This window comes from Chiloscyllium plagiosum, chromosome 25 (genome assembly GCF_004010195.1).
Source record: "Chiloscyllium plagiosum isolate BGI_BamShark_2017 chromosome 25, ASM401019v2, whole genome shotgun sequence".
Classification (NCBI taxonomy): Eukaryota; Metazoa; Chordata; class Chondrichthyes; order Orectolobiformes; family Hemiscylliidae; genus Chiloscyllium; species Chiloscyllium plagiosum.
This window is the reverse complement of record NC_057734.1, coordinates 23,989,483-24,013,747: the sequence shown is the minus strand read 5'-3', so window position 1 is coordinate 24,013,747 and position 24,265 is coordinate 23,989,483. Positions and strand designations below refer to the sequence as shown.

At 40.7% G+C, this 24,265-nt stretch overlaps 1 protein-coding gene across 1 annotated transcript in view; it reads left to right on the top strand.

The window, feature by feature from the left end:
- The window catches only part of cux2b (cut-like homeobox 2b), a 325,807-nt gene that overhangs the window by 169,292 nt on the left and 132,250 nt on the right, over positions 1-24,265 (top strand). Inside the window, exon 4 of the mRNA XM_043715266.1 lies at positions 17,325-17,403. Coding sequence (XP_043571201.1) covers positions 17,325-17,403 — 79 coding nt within the window. The remainder of the gene's footprint in view (positions 1-17,324; positions 17,404-24,265) is intronic.

The following is a 24,265-nucleotide window of genomic DNA, read 5'->3' as shown; positions in this document are numbered from 1 at the left end:
TCCCCACCCCCCCCCCCCACTAGCTTATCTCTCCACCCCTCAGGCTTTCTGCCTTTATTCCTGATGAAGGGCTTTTGCCCGAAATGTCGATTTTACTGCTCCTCGGATGCTGCCTGAACTGCTGTGCTCTTCCAGCACCACTGATCCAGAATCTGGTTTTCAGCATCCGCAGTCATTTTTTTTAGCATTGTTGTTGGCAGCTGTCCTGGTTTGCGATAAAATTTGCATTATTTATGAAGTTTCCTTACATTGTCCACACAGAGTAACTGAGAGTCAACTTCTTAGAAGCTTTTAAATTTTAAAAAGTATTAAGGTTTTCAGAGAAACCAGTGACTGGTATAAAGATTTTCTCTTTCTGTCTATCCTTGAAATTGGTGATGGTGTTTTTGTGACTTGTTCTGAGTGCTGGTGGATTGAGTGTGTTCTCTCAGTTGACAGGAGAATTTCCTGACAGTGCCTCAGGCACTGAATTTCTGAAAGCAGAAATGTACACATTTTAAAAATACCCACATTTGCTGCTGAGCTGAGAATTCTGATATTAAATGTCCTGGTCCTTTCTACCAGCGTTTCTACTGCAGCTCTCAAAGGATGTGCATTTAATGTCTTGTGCTAAAGTTGCACTTGCAATGTTAAGCCATTTCCCAAAATGCAATGTTTTAATAAGCCCGAGGAGTGAAATCTTGTTTTGTTTCTGGATTAAATGTAATGGGGGACTGGGGGGTGGGGGGAGGGGGGGTTGCTGAGGGGGATGAGGGGTGGTGGATAAAGTGGGAGGTACTTGTACTCAGGGCAGGGCAGATCATAGAGTCATAGAGTCACTGAGATGTACAGCATGGAAACAGACCATCCAGCTTGTCCATGCCAACCAGACATCCTTATTAAATCTAGCCCCATTTGCCAGCATTTGGCTCAGATCCCTCTAAACCCTTCCTATTCATGTACCCATCCAGATGCCTTTTAAATGTTGTAATTGTTCCAGCCTTCACCACTTCATCTGGCAGCTCATTCCAGACATGCGCCACCCTGTATATGAACAGTCCCTTTTAAATCTTTCCCCTCTCACCTTAAGTATTCTGATAGATATTCTTTAGGTGTTACCCATCTTTCCTTCACCCTCCTCCCCTTACAGACCAGGTGTCTCGCTAATACTCCCAAAGGGAGACCTGTTAAAGGACCCAAATAAGCATTTGGAGAAGCTTAAATCTTTAGTTTGTAAGAGAAATCAAAGTTAAGCTCTGGCTGTTAACATTGGTTAAATGAGGAATGTTCATTGCTACCTTAGCCTCATGCAATAAAAATAACTATGGTTTAGATATGGGGCTAGGCTGAGAACATGGAATGGAGGTTGAAGATTAGCCTCAATTATACTGATTGGTGGAGCACATTCAAGGTCCATTCTCGTCCTGATCCTATTCCTTCAGTTTTAACAATTACAATTGACAATCCATATCTTTCTCACAATAAAATCTGCCTGTTCTGTAACCCAGCTTTGTGATCCATATTGCTGCAGTTAGGTCAATTATATCCTTCCCTTATCTTTACATGGACCCAGTTGGGTCTCCTAATAACTAAAGGAAGTATGTAGCCAATGGCTGCATCACAAATCACCTTGTAGAAGTGGTGTCACACTGGAAGCAAATGGAAATTAGTTGTAGTGGGGAAGTAGCTGTTGAGAACCCTCTCAAACAGACCAGCTTTGAAATTTCAAACTAATTTCAGTGCCCTGCTGTTTTGACATTCAGCTTTCAGTGTTTGAAAAAAAATGCTGAGTATGTTGCCAGCTGTTTTTGATCATTTAAAATTGCTTCAGAGGTGGAAAGCCTAGGAATCTTGTTCCTTGTCGTCCATGTGCAGAGTTCAGCCTTCTTCAGCTTCCCTTTGATCTGAGTGGATGGTCAGAGTGTGTTTCCCACTTGCATTGCTATGAACAGGTATAGTGTGCAATAGTTCCACTGCACGTCAAACAGTATGTACATATTGCCCCCTTTTCTTTGTCTAATTATTGCATTTTTGATATTTTGAAAGTCCTTTGGTCCTTTTTGTATCCTTTTTCTCTTATCTTTGTTTAGGTTCCTTATTCTGTCTGTCTGCTGTTCTCCCATTGATTCTTAATAGAAACAGTGTTTTCTCTATGCTTCCCTTGAATCCTCTCTCTCTCCCCTTTTTGGTGTGATTTACTTATTCCTCTCTCTTTATTCAGCTTTGCTATCCTATTTCCTCTTTCTGGTTACCTTCTCTGATTTGTTACTTTTTTGTGTTTTCTATCACTGGCCAAAGTAGCTTAATACTATGGAGATGAAGCCTGCCGTGAAAACAAAGCTTTGTGAATTCCTCATTTCAAATTACAAAGCAAATAAAATAATCCATTCAGCCATGATGAACACAGACAATGTAAATGGAAGTGTGGAGCTGTAACCTAAGGCTCCCAACAATTGTGAACATGGTGCTCTGATTGTTTACATTGAGGATTCATGGAGACATACCCAATGATGGAGTGAATCATTAACGGTCCAAGAACATCACTATTTTCCTTTAGCTTGGCTATATGATGAACAACCTGGCTTAGATTTATCTTTGCTTTAACACAAAACAGAAGTATGCCAGAAGGTTTCAACAACATCACAATCATTTGATCAGATTTGAAATTCAAATCTTAATGCAAAACCAATTAAGAAATTTCACCTTGATATCGATCACAGAGATAAAGCAAGTCTATCTGACATTACACCACAATATAATATGAGTATATGGAATTGGTGTGACCTTCAGTGCGATAGGTGACAAGTTAGTTATATCACTGCTGTTACTGAGCTCAAGGAGCTGAATGGATTCCCCATGTACAGTGTTATTTGACTTTAGAAGTGTTTAGTTTTCCATTGTTGATTTACTGATGTTTATCAAAATGAATAGGGTCTTACCAACAGAATGTAGGTTCCTGAAAATGGGGTTTTGTCAATGAGTGAAGAAGAAGATTAACTTGGCAGAACAATGTTGAGAGTGTGGTGCTGGAAAAGCACAGCACATCAGGCAGCATCCAAGGAGCTAGAGAATCGACATTCGGGCATAAACCCTTCATCAGGAATGAGGCATGTGGGCCGGGGGGCTGAGAGATAAATGGGAGGGAGGTGTAGGGCTGCGGGGGAAGGTAATTGGGAATGCGATAGGTAGATGAAGGAGGGGGGGAAGTGATAGGTCGGAGAGGAGGGTGGAACGAATAGATGAGAAAGACGATGGACAGGTCAGGAGGGCAGTGCCGAGTTGAACTGGGATAAGCTGAGAGGAGGGGAAATGAGGAAATGGGGAAATATTAATCCTGTGTGGTTGCAGTATCCCAAGGTGGAATATGAGGCATTCTTCCTCCAGGCATTGGGTGGTTAGGGTTTGGCGATGGCCCAGGACCTGCGTGTCCTTGGTGGAGTGGGAGGGGAGTTGCAGTGTTCAGTGTAACGGGCAGTGAGTTGGTTGGTGTGGGTGTCCCAGAGATGTTCTCTGAAATGATCCAGAAATTGGCGTGCTGTGTCCTCGATGTAGAGGAGACCACATCAAGTGCAGCGGATACAGAGATGACATTGGTGGAGGTAAATTTCTGTCGGATGTGGAAGGATATTTTAGGGCCTTGGACAGAGGTGAGAGGGGGAGGTGTGGGCACAGGTTTTGTACTTCTTGTGGCAAGGGAAGGTGCCGGGAATGGGGTGAGGACAGGTGGGTAGGGGGTGCGTAGATCTGACAAGGGAGTCATGGAGGGAATGGTCTCTCCGAAACGCTGATAGAGGTGGGGAGGGAAATAAATCCCTAGTGGTGAGGTCTGTTTGTAGGTAGTGGAAGTGACGGAGGATGATGCGATGTAGATGGAGGTTGGTGGGGTGGCTGGTGAGCATCAGGGGAGTTCTGTCCTTGTTGCCTTGGGAGGGGTAGCGTTCAAGGGCAGCGGTGAGGGAAATGGAGGAGATGCACTAAAGGGCATTGTCAACCATGTGGGAGGGGGAATTGAGGTCTTTGAAGAAGGAGGCCATCTGGAATTTTCTAAGTTGGAATTGGTCATCCTGGGAAGAGATGCAGCGGAGGTGGAGGAATTGCGAATAAGGGATGGTGTTTTTACAGGAGGCAGGGTGGGAGGAGGGTTAGTCCAAGTAATGGTGGGAGTCGATGTGTTTGTAGTAGATGTCTGTGGTTAGTTGGTCACCGGAGATGGAGATGGACGGAAGCGCTGTTGTAGTTTGGTGTACCGACCTGTACACCATGGAAGCCAGATTCCAACTCAAAACTAGGGTTAGGCCCTCACCTCTGCTCTTGAACTCCACCCCATCCAACGCAACAAGGACAGACACTCCCTGGTCCTCACCTTCCACCTCACCAACCTCCGTATACATTGCATCATCCTCCGCCATTTCCGCTACCTACAAACAGACAATCAGGGATATATTACCCTCCCCACCTCTAACAACATTTCGAAGACACCATTCCCTCCACGATTCCCTTGTCAGATCCACAACACCATCACCCCACCAGCCTTCACCCCACTCCCGGCACCTTCCCCTGCCACTGCAGGAAGTGCAAAACCTGTGCCCACACCTCCTCCCTCACCTCTGCCCAAGGCCTCAAAGGATCCTTCCACATCCGACAGAAATTTACCTGTACCTCCACAAATGTCATGTACTGTATCCTTTACACCCAAAGTGGTTCCCTCTACATCAAGGTGACATGACGCCAACTTGCAGACCGTTTCAGAGAATATCTCTGGTGCACCTGCACCGACCATCCCCACTGCCCCATGGCTGATCACTTCAACTCCCCCTCCCACTCCACCAAGGGCATGCAGGTCCTGGGCCTCTTCCATTGCTGAAGCCTAACCACCCAATGCCTGGAGGAAGAATGCCTCATTTTCTGCCTTAGGACCCTGCAACCACATGAGGTTAATGTGGATTTCACCAGTTTCCTAATTTTCCCTCCCCGCCATTTTATTCCAGTCCCAAGCCTCCAACTCGGCACCGTCCTCTTGACCTGTCCATCATCTTTCCCATCTATCTGCTCCACCCTCCCCTCTGACCTATTACCTTCTCCCCATCTTCATCTACCTATTGCATTCTCAGCTCCCTTCCCCCTGCCCCATCCTCCTCCCATTTATCTCTCAGCCCACAAGCCGCATTCCTTATGAAGGGCTTATGCCCAAAACGTTGATTCTCCTGCTCCTCGGGTGCTGCCTGAACTGCTGTGCTTTTCCAGCACCACACTCTCAATTCTGATCTCCAGCATCTGCAGTCCTCACTTTCTCCTTGTTAGAACCATGACCTGAATGAAGTTTGTAAGTTCCATTAAGTCATAAATTCTCTCTTAAAGTTTCCTGCTGATTATTCTGTTGAATGAAAACAATTATTTACATGATGGAACAGCATAAGTTTTTAATCCACTGGGTCTTTATGGAAAATACTTTCCACTGCCTGTCATTTGATCAGTCACCTTGAAATGTGGCCAACAAATGTATTGGGCAGCACAATTGATTTAAGACATGGCTTGAGCAGCTAGAACTGTGTTTGTTCAGATTGAACCGAGTTCTAAGGAGATGTGATCCCACAGCAGAAAACTGGCCAAAGCTTGTCGTATCTATCAGCTTTACTCAATAAAGTGCTACAAAAACCCTGCATCTGAAAACGGGAAGAAAAGCACATTGGTGAGAAATAATTCGTTTCTGATGGAATGAAGGTTGGATTTGCATAAGTGGAGGAAGCAGCAGTTTTCACTTGATGCTGTATCTCACCTACAAAGCTGAAGAATCGTTCACATGCCATTGCTGACCCCCTTCACCTCTGTGAGAGTAAGAGGGTGCTAAACGGGAATATAAATTTGAAACTCATTGTAATGAATGTCAGAGTTTGAAGCACAGATGGGGATAGTCACGCGAGCAGTGTACTTTAATAATATGTCATGAAACTGGTGTTTAAACATCTATGTTTATGGCCTCTCAGTGCTAAACAATATGAAGACATAAATATGTTTAGTCACTGTCAACGTGACTTTTTGGAGAAGGGACACACACCAGTTTAATTTATTCCTTCTAAAGAGCCAGGAAGATAGAAATCCAGGTGAATTTCTATCAATAACAAAATCCTTTTCCTTTTTACTGCCTGAGCTGATTCAGAACAGAGCAGGAGTCTGCAGCAGCTTCTACATCTGACGAAATTAGCAAAATGCCCAGTGAATTCGCAATCCATTGTTTCTAGCTCCCCTTCCCTGCACACATGAGGATCTTGGAAATAATTTAGCTGAAACTTTGTTGAACCAGTGTATTTAATCTCCCGCTTACAATTTCTAGATATAAATTGGTGTCTAAAATTTCTAACCAACCCAAGCACTTTGTACGGCGCAAACAGGTGAATGTTCAAGGATATCCTAACTCAGTCAGGGAGCTCTTGCTCGGCAAAATTATTTCAAAGTCCTAAAAGTATTTATGCGAGGAAGATGTTGCTCTCCATAATGATGATCTAGAATGGACCACATTTCATTCTGCATGTTGTGCAAAGCTTGTGCATCTTTTCTGTGGTGCACTTTACGTGCCAATTCAGACTTTTACTAGCTATTAAAATGGGACTTAATAACCTATTTTCATTTAGAAATGATTCTGAAGTTGCTGTGACGCATGGTAATAATGACACATGGCTCAAACTGACAAAGGTAATTAATTAGGCTATTATGCATTCTACAATGATAATTGCTTTGCTGGAAAGGCACCAGCCTTGAAAAGCCCAAGTGTATGAGTGCAATCCATCACTGAGAGTGTTTTCAGCACAGCTGTGTTTTTTCACCTTGACTCATTGTACAGCATATTAGGAACACAAAAATTAATGATACATCAATAAATAATATCTATTACTTGGCATGTTGCAAGCTGTTGGAGGATTTAATGGTTATTAAAGCTGTTTAATAGTAATGGCATTTCTTTTCTGTTCCTCCTGAAATGGTTTGTTTGACACGAAATGTGTCTCTGATTCTGGAGCTGAAACATGTGTAATTTTCTGAAATTGAGGAACATGACTGAAACGTTGTGCTTCAGTGGCAGTGGCAAGGCTGTTCATTTTCTTCGGTGCCTGGTGCAGTGTAGCCTTCATCCTAAGTGCTGCAAAGGTGGAAAGCAATTTGTTGAGGTGGTCTGTGAATTACAAATGACCTCTCTGTATTGTCTGGATGACAGGGGCTTGATGCTTCTCTGAGAGGTTGTGTTTGACTGGAGCAATTCCTTCAGCTGCCAGAATGTCAAGGTTAGAAGTCAGTAATTTAACTGATAATTGCATAATCACCAGTTGTAGTAATTATAATTCATGATTACATAATTACTAATTACAGTTCTGCCAATCTAAATGGCTGGGATTTTCAGTAGATCCTCAGCTTTTTTCATATTGTGCCAGCGTTGATGGTTTTAGAGATCTGCCAGAAAATAATAATCGAATAGTTATGTTTTGCTGAGATTGAGACAGTTATTTGGGAGATTTGTTTTCCTGTTTGAGGTGGAATAACCCTCATGTAGCTCAGTTTTCTTTTCTGTAATTCTGTTTGAAGGAATACTTCATCTGGAATATAAATAACTTTGCCTTTTTCCACCATCTTGGTTTTGGCTTTGATTTATTGAAAATCAAATGTTGATGTAGAAAAGCTTTGATGACTTTGCATTTAAACAACATGATATTTGGATTCAAGTTTCTCATGGGTTATAAGATTTGATTTGTGAGCTGGAAGCAAAAGACAATTTTGAGAGCAGTGCAGTTGCCTTGTGTTCCAAGCCTTACTAATGAGCAGTAGGTCTGCAGATCTGATCATTTTTCAATGAAGAACAAATATATGTAAAGAATTAGTTAATGTCACTATTTTTCAACATGAATCTCCTTTGTTGCTACAATCAATAGAATAGGAAACTCAGGTCTGATGTTCCTGAAGTTGGCATGTTAACATTGAGAAGGATTTTGAAGTAGCATTTTATTGTTTGAATGAAATAGCATGGATTTTAATTCTTGTGTTTGTATTGTTATTTATCCAGTAACACTTATTTTCTTTTAATAAAAAGGCTTGGATAGTTGTTGAGGTTTGTCAGTGCAATATTTTAGGACCTATGTATTGAAGTATTGGGAGGGAGATGTTGAATTAAACTGCTCAGGAGATTATGTGTATCTCTTCTAACTGCGTATTGATGATTATTTTAAAAAAAAAACTAATCAAATATAATTTGAAGTCACAGAATGTGGGTATCTTAAAAAAAATTATGTTTTGATTTGAATAATGCATTCACAGTTGCAGAAGAGTACTCAAGAATTAGTTGAGGGGTGACCTAATAGAGGTTTATAAAATCATGAGGGGCATGGGTAGGTTAAATAGACAAGGTCTTTTTCCCCTAGGGTGGGGGAGTTCAGAACTAGAGGACGTAGGTTTAGGGTGAAAGGGGCAAGATATAAAAGAGACCTAAGGGGCAACTCTTTCATACAGAGGGTGGTGCGTGTATGGAATGGGCTGCCAAAGGAAGTGGTGAAGGCTGGTACAATGACAACCTTTAAAAGGCATCTGGATGGGTATATGAATAGGAAGGGTTTGGAGGGATATGGGCCAGGCTGGCAGGTGGGACTAGAATGGGTTGGGGTATCTGGTTGGCATGGACAAGTTAGACTGAAGGGTTTCTTTCCATGCTGTACATCTCTATGACTCTATGTCTTTTCTGTGATTTGTCTCTTCTGATAAGGCCAGATATATTATTACCAGATAATATTTTCATGCCTTTGCACAGGGGATTCATACTATGTTGTGTATTACACTTGTAACACTGTCTAATAATTGTAATAAAACTATGCCTGAGATATAACCACAATCTACATTTAACAGCTTAAATTTCAGAAATTGATTCCCTGAACCAAAACAATGATTGAAAACTTTGTTTGGTATTTATTCTCAAGTAGGAGAAAGTGAGGACTGCAGATGCTGGTGTACCAGAGTTGAAAAATGTGGTGCTGGAAAAACACAGCAGGCCAGGTAGCATTCGAGGAGGAGGAGAATCGACGTTTCGGGCATAAGCCCTTCATTCCTGAGAAGGGCTTATGCCCGAAACGTTGATTCTCTTGCTCCTCGGATGCTGTCTGGCCTGCTGTGTTTTTCCAGCACCACATTTTTCAACATTTATTCTCAAGTCTCTGCCACTCCCCAAAAATATGGCAAAATGTAATTGGTAAGTACTCTGTAATTTATCACGAAGAATTGAATTTCATGTTTAAAATTCAGGTAATGAACCTAGTTTCTCAACTTGAAGGTTCATTAGGTTTAAGCCACGTTGGTTTAATGGAGTGGTGTAACCTATTGACACATTCTCCAAATCCACACATGAATAGCCACTTGAGTGAGCATCCCAAGGGTGTCTGGAGGGGCCTATGGAATAGGACTGTAAAATGAGGAAAAGGGGCAAGGAGGTGGAATTTTATTACAATTATCATTGGAAATGGACTTGGAATGTTTTAAGGTAGTACAGTTGAAAACTTAATTGAGTAGGTTTAACATTTTTTAAGTTTTTTTTGAAAAGGCTGTTAGGAAACTTCATCTGCAGGTTGTCTGTCATTGAAATTATGTATGAAGGAGGCTTGAATACATTCAGTGTCAAAGTAATTATTTCTCACAGTATTTCCATGAAGATTGTATACCTTTTCAGAAAAATAATTAAATCTTCATTCTGCATTTTGCTTTTTCCATCATATTGTCAAATTAATTTGGATCAGTCAGTAAGCACAGTAATGGTGAAGTAAACCTCATAGCCCTGGTTGCTTTATTCAGGCTTTGTGTGGCTATAAATGCTTGTTTGGGTTGTTTTGTTCCCTAACATTGAACACTTTATAAAAGGAAGGAAAGCTTCATGCATGTTACCACATTGATGCTGTAAATCTGATTAATTCAAGCGCTCCATAAATATAATGAACTCTCGTTCTGTACATCATAGGCCTTTTATTGTAGACTTGATGTCTACGAGATGGATTTTTACATAAATGTAAGGTACATTTGAAGAAGAGCAGTATATCCGTGTCAGTCTGAAAATACATCAAATATATGCCTACATGAAAAGGTGCAGCATTCTGATAGTTCTGGAATGGAATTAGCCATGAGTCTTTGGACAGGCTTTATTTTGAACTAGTGGAGAATTTTTGAAGGACAATTGCGCATCCTCTCTTTACTTGCTCACCTTTACTTCCCTCTGGAATCCAGGTAAGAATCCTTCTTACTAAGGTCTCAGAGGCCCGCAGAGGAAAATGTTGGAACAAGTCGAGTGATCTTTTGTGAAATGGGCTCCACTTGTTTGGACATCAGCCAAGTGACAGCTGGAATTCCTGATGATGCCTCCTGATGTTGGCAGGTATTTTATGCTGTAGCCCAAGATATCAGTGGGTCTAAGCTGAGGTTGGTGAACAAATGCAGACAAAATATTATATAAGACTTGTTGGCCTGGAGCTTCTCGGCATTTGTTCTTGAGAGCTAGCCATTTCTCAGGTTTTGGAAGGTTTGCAGCTCATGTCCTGTCGGATGGAGGGCAGATTGAAATCCATTGGATATTTTGCTGGCAATAAAATACAGAACTGTGGATGTTGGAAATCTGAAACAAGAACAGAAATAGCTGGAGAAACTCAGTGGGTCTGGCAGCATCTGTGGACAGAAAGCAGGGTTAAGGTTTCAGGTCAGTTCTGCAGAGTGGTCGCCAGACCCAAAACATTGACTCTGCTTTCTCTTCACAAATGCTGCCAGACCTGCTGAGTTTCTCCAGCTATTTCTGTTTCTGTTTTAATATTTTGCTGGGCATTGCTAGAGGATCTCTATCACGCAGATGAGTGAATGTTAACAGTCATTTTACAATAGAGTTCCAATCTTATATAGCACATTCCAACACTCTTACACTTCAGGTGTACAGCTGATTTTAGATTAGATTAGATTAGATTAGATTACAGTGTGGAAACAGGCCCTTCGGCCCAACAAGTCCACACCGACCCGCCGAAGCGAAACCCACCCATTCCCCTACATTTACCCCTTACCTAACACTACAGGCAATTTAGTATGGCCAATTCACCTGACCCTGCACATCTTTGGATTGTGGGAGGAAACCGGAGCAACCGGAGGAAACCCACGCAGACACGGGGAGAACGTGCAAACTCCACACAGTCAGTCGCCTGAGTCGGGAATTGAACCCGGGTCTCTGGCGCTGTGAGGCAGCAGTGCTAACCACTGTGCCACCGTGCCGCCCAATGGTGAAACTACCATTGGATGGTTGTTGCTGCTTCCATTAAGTGGGAAGAGGCAGTCCTACCTGTTTAAGTTCTGGATCTCTATTAAACACAAATGCTCAGTGTCCCAGAAAGGAAAGCATATAAAGGTCATCCCTCAAATATTCAGTGAAATCTAAAAGTAGCTTTTAAGTAAGTTTGTGCAGAGCTTCCATAAGGGATGATTAAGTGCAGTTTACAGTGCAATCAATTATCCTGTTCCAAGGCTGTGAAATCAGCATTAACACCATACATTAAGCATGTGTCGGTAACCAATGGTATTCACTGTTTTGATTTCTACCTTGGTTTTCTGTAACCTCTCAAGTAGGAGTTCAGCTAATGTTTATTTTACTTCTGAATGAAATGAGCTGAAGACTGTGTGTGTTAAAAGAATTAATTTCTTTCACTAGGCCAAACTGACCAAGGGTTCAATGATAAAGCCTTCTGGCACATTGCCAAGTGATGGATTATGACATGGGTACGTAGGTCACACCACCAGCTTCATTAACCATAAAAAGAAATCCACACAAAAACGTGGCTTACACATCAAGTTCTGCGGTAACACATCATAACTGCTGAAGCTCATAAAATCAGTTAGCATATAGTCATCTTATGTTGTGTGAGAATGATAGTTGAGAATCTGGGTCTCCAGTCTTCCACCACATTAAAATCAAAGAAACTCAATACTCTTGAGTTTCAAAATAGGACTCTGGTATACAGGATGTACATCACAGAAAAAAGGCCATTTGGCCCAATGAATCCATGCTAGCATTTATGCTCCACTTAAGCTTCCACATGTTTTTAATATAAATCTGTCATCATAACCTACCTTTACCTTCTCCCCCATCGGCTTGATTCACTGTTAGTACCAAGGTAGTATTTATCTGAGTATGATATCAAGGAGCCCTCACAAAACTGGAATCAGAAGGATGCAGGGGGGATTCTCTTCCCTGGTTGGGGTAATCTCTGGCACAAAGATGGCTGTGGCAGTTGGTGATCAATCATCTCACTCACAGGATATCAGGGTAGGAATTCCTTAGGCTCAACCATCTGATCCTGTTTCAATAATGACCTTTCCTCCATCAGAAATGAGGATGTTCACCAGTGATTGCGCAGTGTACAACACAATTCACAGCTACTCAGATACTGATACAGTTCACGTTCATTTGCAACAAAACTGGACAACATCAAGGCTTGGGCTGATAAGTAGCTCGTACTATTCGTACCACTCGGGTGTTGGGAAATGACCACCTCCATCAAGAGAGAATCTAACCGTCACCCCTTAGTGTCCAATGGCCTTACCATCATCAAATGCCTCACTATCAACATCCCAGGGCAGGGTAGGGGGCTTAACATTCACCAGAAACTGTACTGCATCAGTCATCATCATCGGTGGTCCCTCAGATGAAAATGACTCTCTGCCACTCTCAGAATGAGTCCGTAGGTGGCTGTACAGACCGATGCAGCTACTGCAAGCTCTGTTACACTTGGGGAAAGTTGTGATCACAGGAAGAGGTATTGGGGCATTGGTGTGGCAGCATGCCCCTTTCACTGTTTTTGCCTGGCAACCATTTTCCCCACTGTGGCTACAAGAGCAGGTCAGACGATACACATTTTGTGGTGAGTATTTTACCTCCACTATCCCTAGTTCCTGTCCTCCAGGAGGTCAGGAGTGTGGTGGAATTTGCTTCATTTGCCTGGATGAGTGCAGCTCCTGTAACATCCGAGAGGTTTAACACCAATCAGTACAAAGCAGCCATGTGATTAACTTCCATCCAACACCGTCAACATTCACTTCCTGCACAGTGGCAGAAGTGATTCCTATCTACAAGATGCATTGCAGTAAATCAGTCAAACACCTTCGAGAACACCTCCCAAACCCAGAACTTCTATCATTTAGAAAGACTAGGGCAGCAAATACATGGAAGCACCACCTCTGCAAGTTCTCCTTGAAGTCACTCACTATTCTGACATGGAAATACATTGCCATTCCTTCACTGTTGCTGGGTCAAAATCCTGGAACTCCGTCCTTAGTAGCATTGATGTTCCTACACCCACAGGCCAGCAGCAGATAATGAAGGCAGCTCACCACCACCTTTTGAAAGGCAATTAGAAATGGGTAATAAATGTTGGTTTATTTGACAGTGCCCACATCTGATGAATTCACTTTTTAAAAACTGCTTTTTGTGTAATGGCTTCCACATTCTCACCACTGTTGGATAACTTGCCTTTGTAGCTTCTAGATGTTGGTGTCATGTCTGGTTATATCCTGACATGTTCAAATATATTGCGACTGTCCCTATTTCATCAACCCTCACTGTGAGATAGGACAAGCCCTTTCATAAGCAACATAATCCTTGGAGCTCATAACTGTCCCAGTCAGCAAATCCATCTTCCAGTATAGTGTTACTGTACACTCCTGGCAAGATTGACTCTTGGTTTTATTCCTGTTAGCTGTCTCAATGCACGTGGTCTGTACTTCTGGATAGTGACGGCAAAGCCCAGCCAAGCTTCTTGGCCGTTGTACAGTGTTCCCCTAACCCCACATCATCGGGAAATGCCCATGTGCGGTTACCAGGTGAACTCCTCAATGGCATTATTTGTGTGGTCACTGGTGTTTCTTCACCAATAGCCTCAGAAACAGCGTTGTTTCTGAGGCTCCTCTTTATTGCCAGTATTTTCAATCTGGCATCAGTGGAAGGATCACTTAACATGTAGCAACAGTAGTGTCAATAATTCGATAAGAAAGACTAGGGCAGCAGATACATGGGAGCACCACCTCCTGCAAGTTCTCTTCGAAGTCACTCACATTTCACAAATAAGGAAGTTAAAAACATTCCTCATTTTGCTTTAAGTTTCATATAATAAAGTAAATATATGACTATGGTAAGAAGCTAAAAACAATAAAGAGACTTCTAAAGATTTTTTTTAAAATATGGAATTTTTAGTAATTGTGGAATGATTTAACTTTCCAGGGCCAGTATAATAGCTTAGCAGTGATTTTGAAGTTAATAAGTTTAAAAATCTCAGTTATGCTTTACAAAAATGTGTAATTTTTACAAGCTTTTTGCAGCAAGTCTGACATTGTTAGAATGGATGTTTTTGCTGGTTGATGATTGAAATGGAGTTAATAGACTGTGGGAATCCCTGTGCCCATTGGAGAAGCACAGATGAACTGACAACAATTCTTGAATTTACGTGTTATTCTGCACATGTCCAGTTCCTAACATTGCTGTCAGCTTCAGTAGGAGGGGTGACCTTATAGAGGTTTACAAAATTATGAGGGGCATGGATAAATAGGCGAAGTCTTTTCCCTGGGGTGGGGGAGTCCAGAACTAGAGGGCATAGGTTTAGGGTGAGAGGGGAAAGACATAAAAGAGACCTAAGGGGCAATGTTTTCACGCAGAGGGTGGTACGGGTATGGAATGAGCTGCCAGAGGAAGTGGTGGAGGCTGGTACAATTGCAACATTTAAGAGGCATTTGGATGGGTATATGAATAGGAAGGATTTGGAGGGATATGGGCCGGGTGCTGGCAGGTGGGACTAGATTGGTTTGGGATTTCTGGTTGGCATGGATGGGTTGGACTGAAGGGTCTGTTTCCGTGCTGTACATCTCTATAACTCTAAATGCTAACAGTTTTACCATCAGTGCCACATCACAAAAAAAAACAACCAGGCTTTTATATTTTCTCACACTTTGCACCATTCTGAAAGTGAATAGGGCAGGAGATCCACCGCTTTCCAAAACTGCTGCCAGCAATTATTACCCCCTAGCCCCTTCCCTTTCAGAGAGTGCTTGGTGCCGGCTTGCCTGGGAATTTGCAACGTCACACGCTGTTGTACATTATTTTGATAGATTAATGAGCTCTGTCACCAAGTCATCTATTCTTCAAGACACCTTTCATTTCACAGGAGTTTTGGCTGTGTGATGAGCTATGTCCCAATGTGGCACTGTTCCAAAAACCCAAATCGAAATGTGAGACCGCAGTTACCAAATTCCTGACAATACAACCCATTTAACTAATTGCTTGTTACATTGTCCTTGATTATAACTTGCCCATCAGTTATGCATACTTTGGTACAATCGGAAGCCAGGGGTGGACAAATCTTTTGAGGGATGGAAGGAAAGCTGCCAGAATGTTTTTGACTTGGTGACCACTTGTCTTTGCTGTATTCAGTCCAGTGTTTGTTCAGTATGCTGATTGAATTCAAGTTGCCAAGAGGTTAGCTACACCCATGTGAGTAACTGTTTGAGGATATGTTAGAAATTGTAAGTGAATACATGATTGTTACATCTCTGGATTGGTGATTACTGTGTCAGAGATGCTTAATGGCCAGCTTTTAGAATTGGAAATGATAACAGGTGTAGGCATTGAGAGAAATCCTGGAATCTGTGATGGCCTGTAATAGTCCCTCAATGTTGTGGAGATCAGTTAAGTACTCATTAGTCGATAATTGTGTGTTTCATTGATTTATGTGCAGTACACTGTTCATTACTTTGGCAAACAGAAACAAAACTTAATTTTTTTAGGATCTCACTCTGGGATACAGTCAATAAGATGGTAGTCTGTTGGTGGCATTAACCATTATACAGAGAGTGGGAGTTAACCCTTAACTGTAATGCTGATAGCTCTTGTTATTGAACCGTGTCTGATCCCTGCAAAGTTGCTTTTTAATTTAGCTTTTGTTTATTCTTAGTATTATTATCATCATGGTAAATGTTTAGAATGCCATAGATTGCATAAAGCAATCAGGTAGCCATATGTACCAATGGATTGATTAATACTGCGTGGCTTGTGTTTTCCTCACAGCCTTTAACAGGCTGTGGGGGTATTACTACTGGGTTCAATGTTACCAGAGATCCAACCTTCTGCACTTATTGATTTAACATGTTGGCTCCTTAATGATGTTTAAATAAAATGTGGGGTTTATATGCTGTGGCTCAAGATCAAATTTCTTTTCCCAATATTGTAATGCTTAACTACGTTTACTTTAAAAACATTAATAAATGTTGAAGGGATGGTGAGGTTGGGGGCTGATGACGGAGTAAGCTGCCAGGGACGGAAATCTGCAATGGAAAATGCTGGACATAGATTGCAATTTGTTGGTATCTGTGAAAAGAAAGGTCAGTGTTCTGGCTATAACATTTTTTGTCAGAATGGCTAATGAAAGGTTCTTCCTGATATGTTAATCTGTCTTTTCTCTTTCACAGATGTTGATTGTGACCTGCTGTGTTTTTTGTTGCAGCACCTTCTATTAAACTCTCCTTTCACTTTCAGATTGAAGTCCAACAAAATCCAGTGTCAATTTTTTTAAAATCTAGGCATTTGTAAATTGGTTTTGAAACTGAGGTTTGTGCATCTGTTTACAAGATATTGGTTTTGGCCATCATGTCTTGGAGAAACATATCAGAAAGGCAGAGTAGGTGAATCAAAAGGTAGTGACCGTGGGTTTAGAATCACTATTAAAGTGCCCCAGGTAATTAATCAGAGCCCCAGGTTACACTGTTTACCTATGCTAATACTTCAAAAAATTACCACACAGCACAGACTGCTAGCAAATCTTTCTGGGATGCCCATCAACACAATTTAACCAGAATTGTTCCAATATTTCTTGATATGTTTTTACTGTTCTATTAACACAGAAACTTGCATCGATTTTGTTTTTCTCTCTCGATTGTTGAAAGTTTCCCCTGTGATTAATCCAGTTCAATCGGGCTGTGAAAGAATTTGAGTGGGTCAGGCTGCGGGTGAGAGGGTATATTTCAAAGCATTACAAAATGTAGGTGATCCTCGGTGCCTTTATCAGTTTCACAGCTACATTAACTTTGTGGGCACCCTGCAGTTTGAGTTGGTGTTACATAATTGGCTGGATTTGTGGCACTAGCTGTTCATGTTCTGATCAGGGTGTTGTTGGGAATCAGTCTGTCATCTACACTCCTATCTGCTTATATGTGTAGGTCCTGGGACTGCCCTTAATGGGCCTGTCACTGATGATTTAATGTAAATCAGCCTAATGATTGAAGATATAAATCTGTAGTAATTGTTCTTTTTCCAGGTGGTAGCACTTAGTAAAAGAAGCAAGGAGGCCGAGGCTGCCTTTCTTAATGTTTACAAGCAATTAATAGAAGCGCCAGGTAAGAAGACATTTAGATATTGATCTATCTGTAATAGTAGCTCATCTTACATAGCAGAATGTCTGTACAAACCAATTTTTATGCATTATTCAGTGTTCAACTCAGAATATTAATCTCATAGAATTGAAGCATATTATTGTGTCTCCTGCTCTCTGCAATTTGCTGTTGTGTTTTTAATGCATTACAGATTGATAATAATTTCATATTATGGCGTATGTGTAGAAAGGCTTATAAAAACATAAGATGTGAGGAAGCATAAAACAGAACCCAAAGGGACTGTAGCCCTTAGTCATTAGTGCTACAAGGTAGCAAATGTCTAATAAATCAGCAGCAGTTATTCAGTGTAGCCCAAAGTGGAATATTGTTTGAGGAGAGGTATAAAGTCACCCCAACTTTAAAATTGTAGAAAGATTCATCAGCCATACACATGATGAAAGAGAAATGGTTTTGATCTAATCCTGATATTGTTTAGAGTTAGTCTGGAATTCCAGAATTTATATTGCAAGCAAGCTCATTTAGTGCTTTTTTAAATTAAAATTGCAAGGTGTTAATACCCTTCAATGAGTCTCCTCACACATCAAGGACATGCAGCTTGCTAGCAACTGCAGCTGGTACTAAAATAATCCTCCCACAAACAAGCTAAACGTGTACATCTTGAATAATGTGGGGGAGGAGCAGGGAGTCATCGGCGCCGAGTTCAAGGTCCTCACACTGTGTGACATCACGAGGACTCGATGTCACTTCACAGCCTCGTAACTCCCTCATGGACAGTCATTACTCTTTAAGGCGATGCAGAGGCAGCTGTTTGACAAGTCGTAACGCTCCTGTGTTTTTAACAGCATTCATTTTTGTCACCTTGAAAGGCTTGACTTTTTTAGCTAAGGCTGATATCAAAACAAATTCTGAGGGAATGCAAAGAAGATTCTTAATTTAGCAAATATGTGATCAATGTGTCTGCACATCTGTAATTAATGTATTAAACCTTGAATTCTTTTAAAATCGTTCATAAAGCTGTGAATAAAATAAAAAGACGACAAATGGGCAAATATCACAATGTCAGAATTGTGGAGTTAATTGTTGCTGGCTGTAAATTACTGCATATGTTTGTGACCGATGATTTCTGCATTATAAATGTGATATGAATCACTTACTTTATTCTTGTTTTTATGCCTTTCTTTCCAGTCGCTCATTCTCTAATGTTAGTCAATGTCAAAACTGAATGCTCTGCCTTGACAAAGTTTGTAGAAAAAAATTTTAAACTGACTGGTGTCTGCTCAAAGATCTTGAGTTATCGACAACTTGGAGACAAAATCTGATGGCGGAAGGGGCATACAAAACCAAGTGTGAACTCTACTAGTAATAATGACATGAATTAATATTGTATCTTAAGGAGTAGCAGCTGTTGTCCAATTGGTGGCACTTTTGTCTCTGAGTCAAAAGGTTGTAGCTTTGAAAGACTTGACCACAAAAATCAAGGCTGAATCTCCAGTGCATAGCTGAGGCAGTACTGAATTGCCAGGGGTGCTGACGTTTGGTGAGATGTTGAACCAAGATCTGTCCTCTAAGGAATGTAGCTCACGGCATTGCCACTTTTGGAAGGAGAGCAGGGAAGGTTCAATCTCTATCCCACAACCAACATCACAAAATCAGATTATCTGGTCATTACCGATCTTGGGAGCATGCTGTACACATAATGGCTGTCACTTTTCATGCATTATGATGATGACTTCATTTTAAAATACCTGATTAGGCATAAGTTGCTTTAAGGGGACATGAAAAGTACAATTATTTTCATACTTTTGATGGGTCTCTAGCTTCTCAATCCCCTTGCTGTACCCACCTGCTTTTACTCCTTTTAAAATAATCTATTGATTTAAGGGTTTCTATTCAGAGTATAGAAGTACATTATCATTCCTCAGTAATTATATGCACAAAATAGTTTAATCGACAATTTATAGAGACAATTTACTTCAGCCATAATTATTATTGGTACAAATTGTGATCTTGCCTTTAATGTTGAGTTGGCTACAATGGTGCTCATAAACAGACTAAGATTCTTGCTGTTAAGGATGTACCTCTACTCCCACAAACCAACCAAAGACATTAGACTAGGACCTCTCTGTCAATGGAACGTACTGTTCAAATCTTGCTCTTCTCCTCTCCTTTTGAAAGCAGCCAAATAAAGAACTTAACAAAATAAGGTCAAATGCAAACATTGAATGTTTTCACAGCAACTGAGGATTTAAAACAACATTTATGATCAACTTAGTGAATTCTATCGTGTGAGAAACACACCATGTTTCACCACATCAGTTGCTCAATTTGGTTGATTTCAACACAACAACTTTTCACAATCACTCCTCCCCATATTCATTTTAATATTCCTGGTCTTATTGTGCAGCTGATGAGTATCTAGGATTTTATGAGATATAAAAACATTAACTATAATTGAGGAACATCTTACTGTGGATTTATCTTGCTACCAGGCTGCAAGTGAGAGCTAAATCATGTGACATTGCACTATTTCCTGTGACGGTGTGTACTGTTTATTAGCATTTCCATAGTCAGACTTAATGCCTTATACTACACTCAGATCCTCAACCTCATTCTCACTTGTCTTGTATTTGGAAAGGACAGTGTCTGTTTTTAACACCTATTTCACCTCTCCCATGGATAATGAGAGGGAGAGTGACCTAAGCTGAACATTCAGGACTAGAGACTCCCAACGAAAAGAGTGTCAATTACTTATTAATTATTAAGGCAGCTTAACTAACTTTTATATTTCTTTGGTCTCCGGAGGAAACAACTTCAGTTGCTCCCTACTCTCATCTAAACCGGTTGATTGTCCTCACCTTTTCTATATGAATATGCTTTGCATTAAAAACCTCAATATTGAGATGTGAATCCCAATGTGAAAAAATGGCCAAGAATCTCAAAATGCAATAAAATAACATCTCCTTAAGTTCGGTGATTACATTTACAGCAAAAGGCAAGGGTAGTATTTTATAGCTGAGCATTTTATGTCTGGTTTGACCAGTTTATAATAATCCCATAAAATGGAAATTAAGTCCAGCTGCAGTCAATTACAGCTATGAATAAATCTGCATCTTGGACTCTGTATTACTGAGGTGAAGGATCACTGAGCTCTGAGGTACATTCTGTGCAGTGCTCACAGTCGTCATATTGGTGCTATTTTTGTGAAAACAGCATCTGGTTTCCAGTCTTTGTTTTAGGTGAGTTTTGTATATTATAAGCCTTAACAGTGGAAGATTTACAATAATGAGGTTGTTTCATGACAGTTTTGTTGGGAAAATATTGCAGTAAAATGATGTGCGGCTGAAAAAAAGTGACTGGGTTGGATTTAATTATAGAAATTCATTTGAGGGCCTTTTATTTTTTATAATTAAGTGCTGACCGAATGAAAATATAGTAACAGGAACCGAAGTGGTTGATGTGTTTCCCTCTTTCCTGGTCTTTCATTCACTTTATCTCTTTCATTCTCTTTCACTCCTCATTTCTATGTTTACTCCTCCCTTCCTCCATCACTTCTCATTTGTTCATTTGTTCCTCTTTCTATCTTTGATTTCCTTTTTTTTTGTTTCTCCCTCATCTCATTCCTTGCTATCTGTCTTGCTTTCTCCTTTTCTTGTCCCACTTTCTGTTTCACGTTTCTCTCTGGATATGTCCCACCTTTCCCTTGGATGTGTCAGCTGTGACTCAGTTCGTAACGCTCTCACTTCTGAGTCACAAGGTTCTGGATTCAGGTCCTCCTCCAGGCTGACACATCAGTGAGGAGAGGGGGAGAGCTGCTTTGTCAGGGGTGACAACTTTCAGAACTAACATTAAACCCGGGCTCCATCTGTTTACTCTGGTGGATGTAAAAGACCCTTTGGCACTAGTTTTTGGAGGAGCAAGGGCAGTATTCCTGCGTTCCTGACCAATACTTAATTCTCAATCAGCATCACATACAAAAAGCAGATTCTCTAGTTGTTATCAAATTGCCGTTCATGGGAGCTTGCTGTGCACAGATTGGATGCCATATTTCCTACATCAAAAATGGTCCTAAACTGCAAAAGTATTTAATCTGCTGTTAAACAATTAGAGAAGTCTGCTGGTCATGAGAAGTACAGTTTAGATTTCCTTTTCTTTATATTCTGTCTTTCTCTTGTGATGTTCTCTCTGTCTAGAAGTGGGGAGGGGGGGGGGGGTGGAGTCTTTCTCAGGAGAGGGACATGGCTGTTTCCAATGAAGTACTTTTTCACTCAGATTTATGTGGATTTTTGGATTTCTTTCCTCTAAAGGAGTAAGGATGCAACATTTAAATATACTTAAGATTAAGATGAAAATGTTTTTGGACTTAGTGGGAATAAAGAGACATGGGAATCAAACAGGAAAGTGGAGTTGAAATTGGATGATTGCTTATGTTCTAATTAAATGGCAGAGCAGGCTCGAATGGTCTATTCCTGTTCCCCTTTCATATTTGCTTAGATTTTTTTTCTGTTGTTTGTATTCCTCTTTTAATGTGCGTTCTCAATGTCTCATTCTCTGTATTTCTTTACACCTGTGGGATTAAGGGCCATGTTGTCCTGAACTTTTCTCCCATGTGAAAATGGGTGATTCTATCTGACTGCCTTCGCATCATATCCTAACTGCATAAAATTGAGACTTGTGCTTTCGTCTCCTACTCTGAGCTGTTCTTTCCCAGAACCTCTAGACTATGGTCACCGAACCTTCCATGCATTCTCTCTCTCACTTTTTAACACCCCTTCACCTCTTTGCCGATTATATATGAAGACCGCATATGTACAACTTGGGTTGAATGACATAAAGAGTTAGATTAGTATTAGGGAAGAACAAATGAGGAAGAAATCTGGGATTTGAAGCAGTGAAACACTGCAAATTAGCCACTGGAAAAGGGGAAAATAATTCACTCTCCCCTGTGTTCCACTCTTTCTTTTTTACACACACACACACGTGGTGTTTCCTTCCTGTGGAAGACATTGACCTTTCTCTTACGTTTGTCAACGAAAATCAAAAAACTAAAATTGAAGCAGCATCTTGGGAAATTATAGCTGAGAATTCTCAAGTTAACTCTTTTCATTGTGGGAAATCAAGTAAAGCCAAAAGGACTAAACAAGCTACAAGTCCTCATGAATTCCAGCAGTATAATTAATTTGTACCTTGAAATTGCATTTGTACGGTCTGGGTGACTTGACTTTCATTATCAGATAGAGTTGCTATGTTATTAAGTGACCCAACATTGCACTTCTGTCATATTTTTTTTAAAGTACTTGGACAATTTCAAATCTTCATCATTTTCAGCAGATTTTCAGTCCAAAACCTTGTCTATTCAACTCAGTCCAGCCATTGGTTGATTTGGTTTTTGGTCACAGCAGTTGTAATTTTGCAGGTTTGTTTGCTGTTCAGTAAATTTACAGTTATAATACCTTCAGTCTATTCAAGAGAGTTACTGACACAAAAGGAGGCATTATTTAATGCAAAGTTCTACAATTATTTTCTTTTTGTTTGTCCCCTTCTAATCCAAATGTTCCCAGTATTTATCAAGGATCACACCTTTCTGGAGGATCAGCCAAACTGCCTTGCTGTAACAAATTATTGTTTAAATGAAGCCACATACCTTTACTTGCCAAGCTTTGTGCTTTGTGCAGGATCCTTCTGGCTATCAGATGATATTCCAGGATGATATACCCATTTCCTTTACACCTTACCTTTGTACCTTTACACAAACTCTCAAAACTGCCAGGTGCTTTCTTCTAAATGTGGGTCTTACACCTTTTAATTTGCTGCTGGTGGGGTCTTTTGTAAATTGTGCATAAACAAAGATAATTAATTTCTCCTTGATTGGTGGAAAAGTGGCAATAAGTCCATTTGTCATAAAAATAAAGTCTGGAAATCTAAACCTCACATTCATTTCACATGTTCCATATGCAAAGCAAATGACAGTTTTTAGTGCTGTGGAAAGTATTGTCTATTTATTTATCTGGATCTACAAAGACCCCTTGTCGGTTCATCTTGGATTATGGACTGTTGACACCATCTAATTATGTTGTTTCAGTATCCTAAATAAGCCACTAAAAGTCAGCGTTGGTTCATCACTTCAGCCTCTCATTAAGCACACCTACAAGCCCAGCAGTATGCTCAAGAAGTTGTGGACCCAGGCCATTGATTCTCGTAGGGAATGCAGACGCACTCTGCTGAATGACCTAATGTAACCCCTGAGCAAGTACTCAGGTTTATGAATCCATTGTCCTGATTGCACACCCAGATATTACTGGGTTCATGCAGTGAGCTCCCACAGCACACTACTGTTCTACTGTGGCATAGATTCCAGATCAGACAGGCTTGTACCTTTAAGACAGTCACATAACATCACAACATGTGATTTCCAGTACGAAGTTACCTGCTTTGTCTTTAATGACTGTCTCTGTGTAATGGAGTCAATGCCGTGTCATCACCAGTCAATTGTGTGGAAGTAATGTACAGGTGTATCAGTCAGCACAGAACCTGTCCAAATTCACAGTTGAAGTTCTCAACTCCAGCCAAGGCGAAAGTCTATCCTCCAGCCTGAAGCACGGTGAGTCCTCATTCTGTCTCTTTCCAAACGCAAGAAGCTGCTGTTGATCCAGCGTTTTTTAAAAAAGCTTTGAAAAGTTGCTGACAGGACAGTCAACGTATAAAAAGGCAACTCTTCAATAATATACCGAAAACAAACTATGAAGTTTGAGAATAAAGTATTGGAAACAAAGTTTTTAAAAAAAGCCTTAGCTGTGTTCAGACATTCGTCGACTCAGCTATTTTCATTTTTGGAAATGGCATAAGAATGAAAAAAACCATTGTGCAT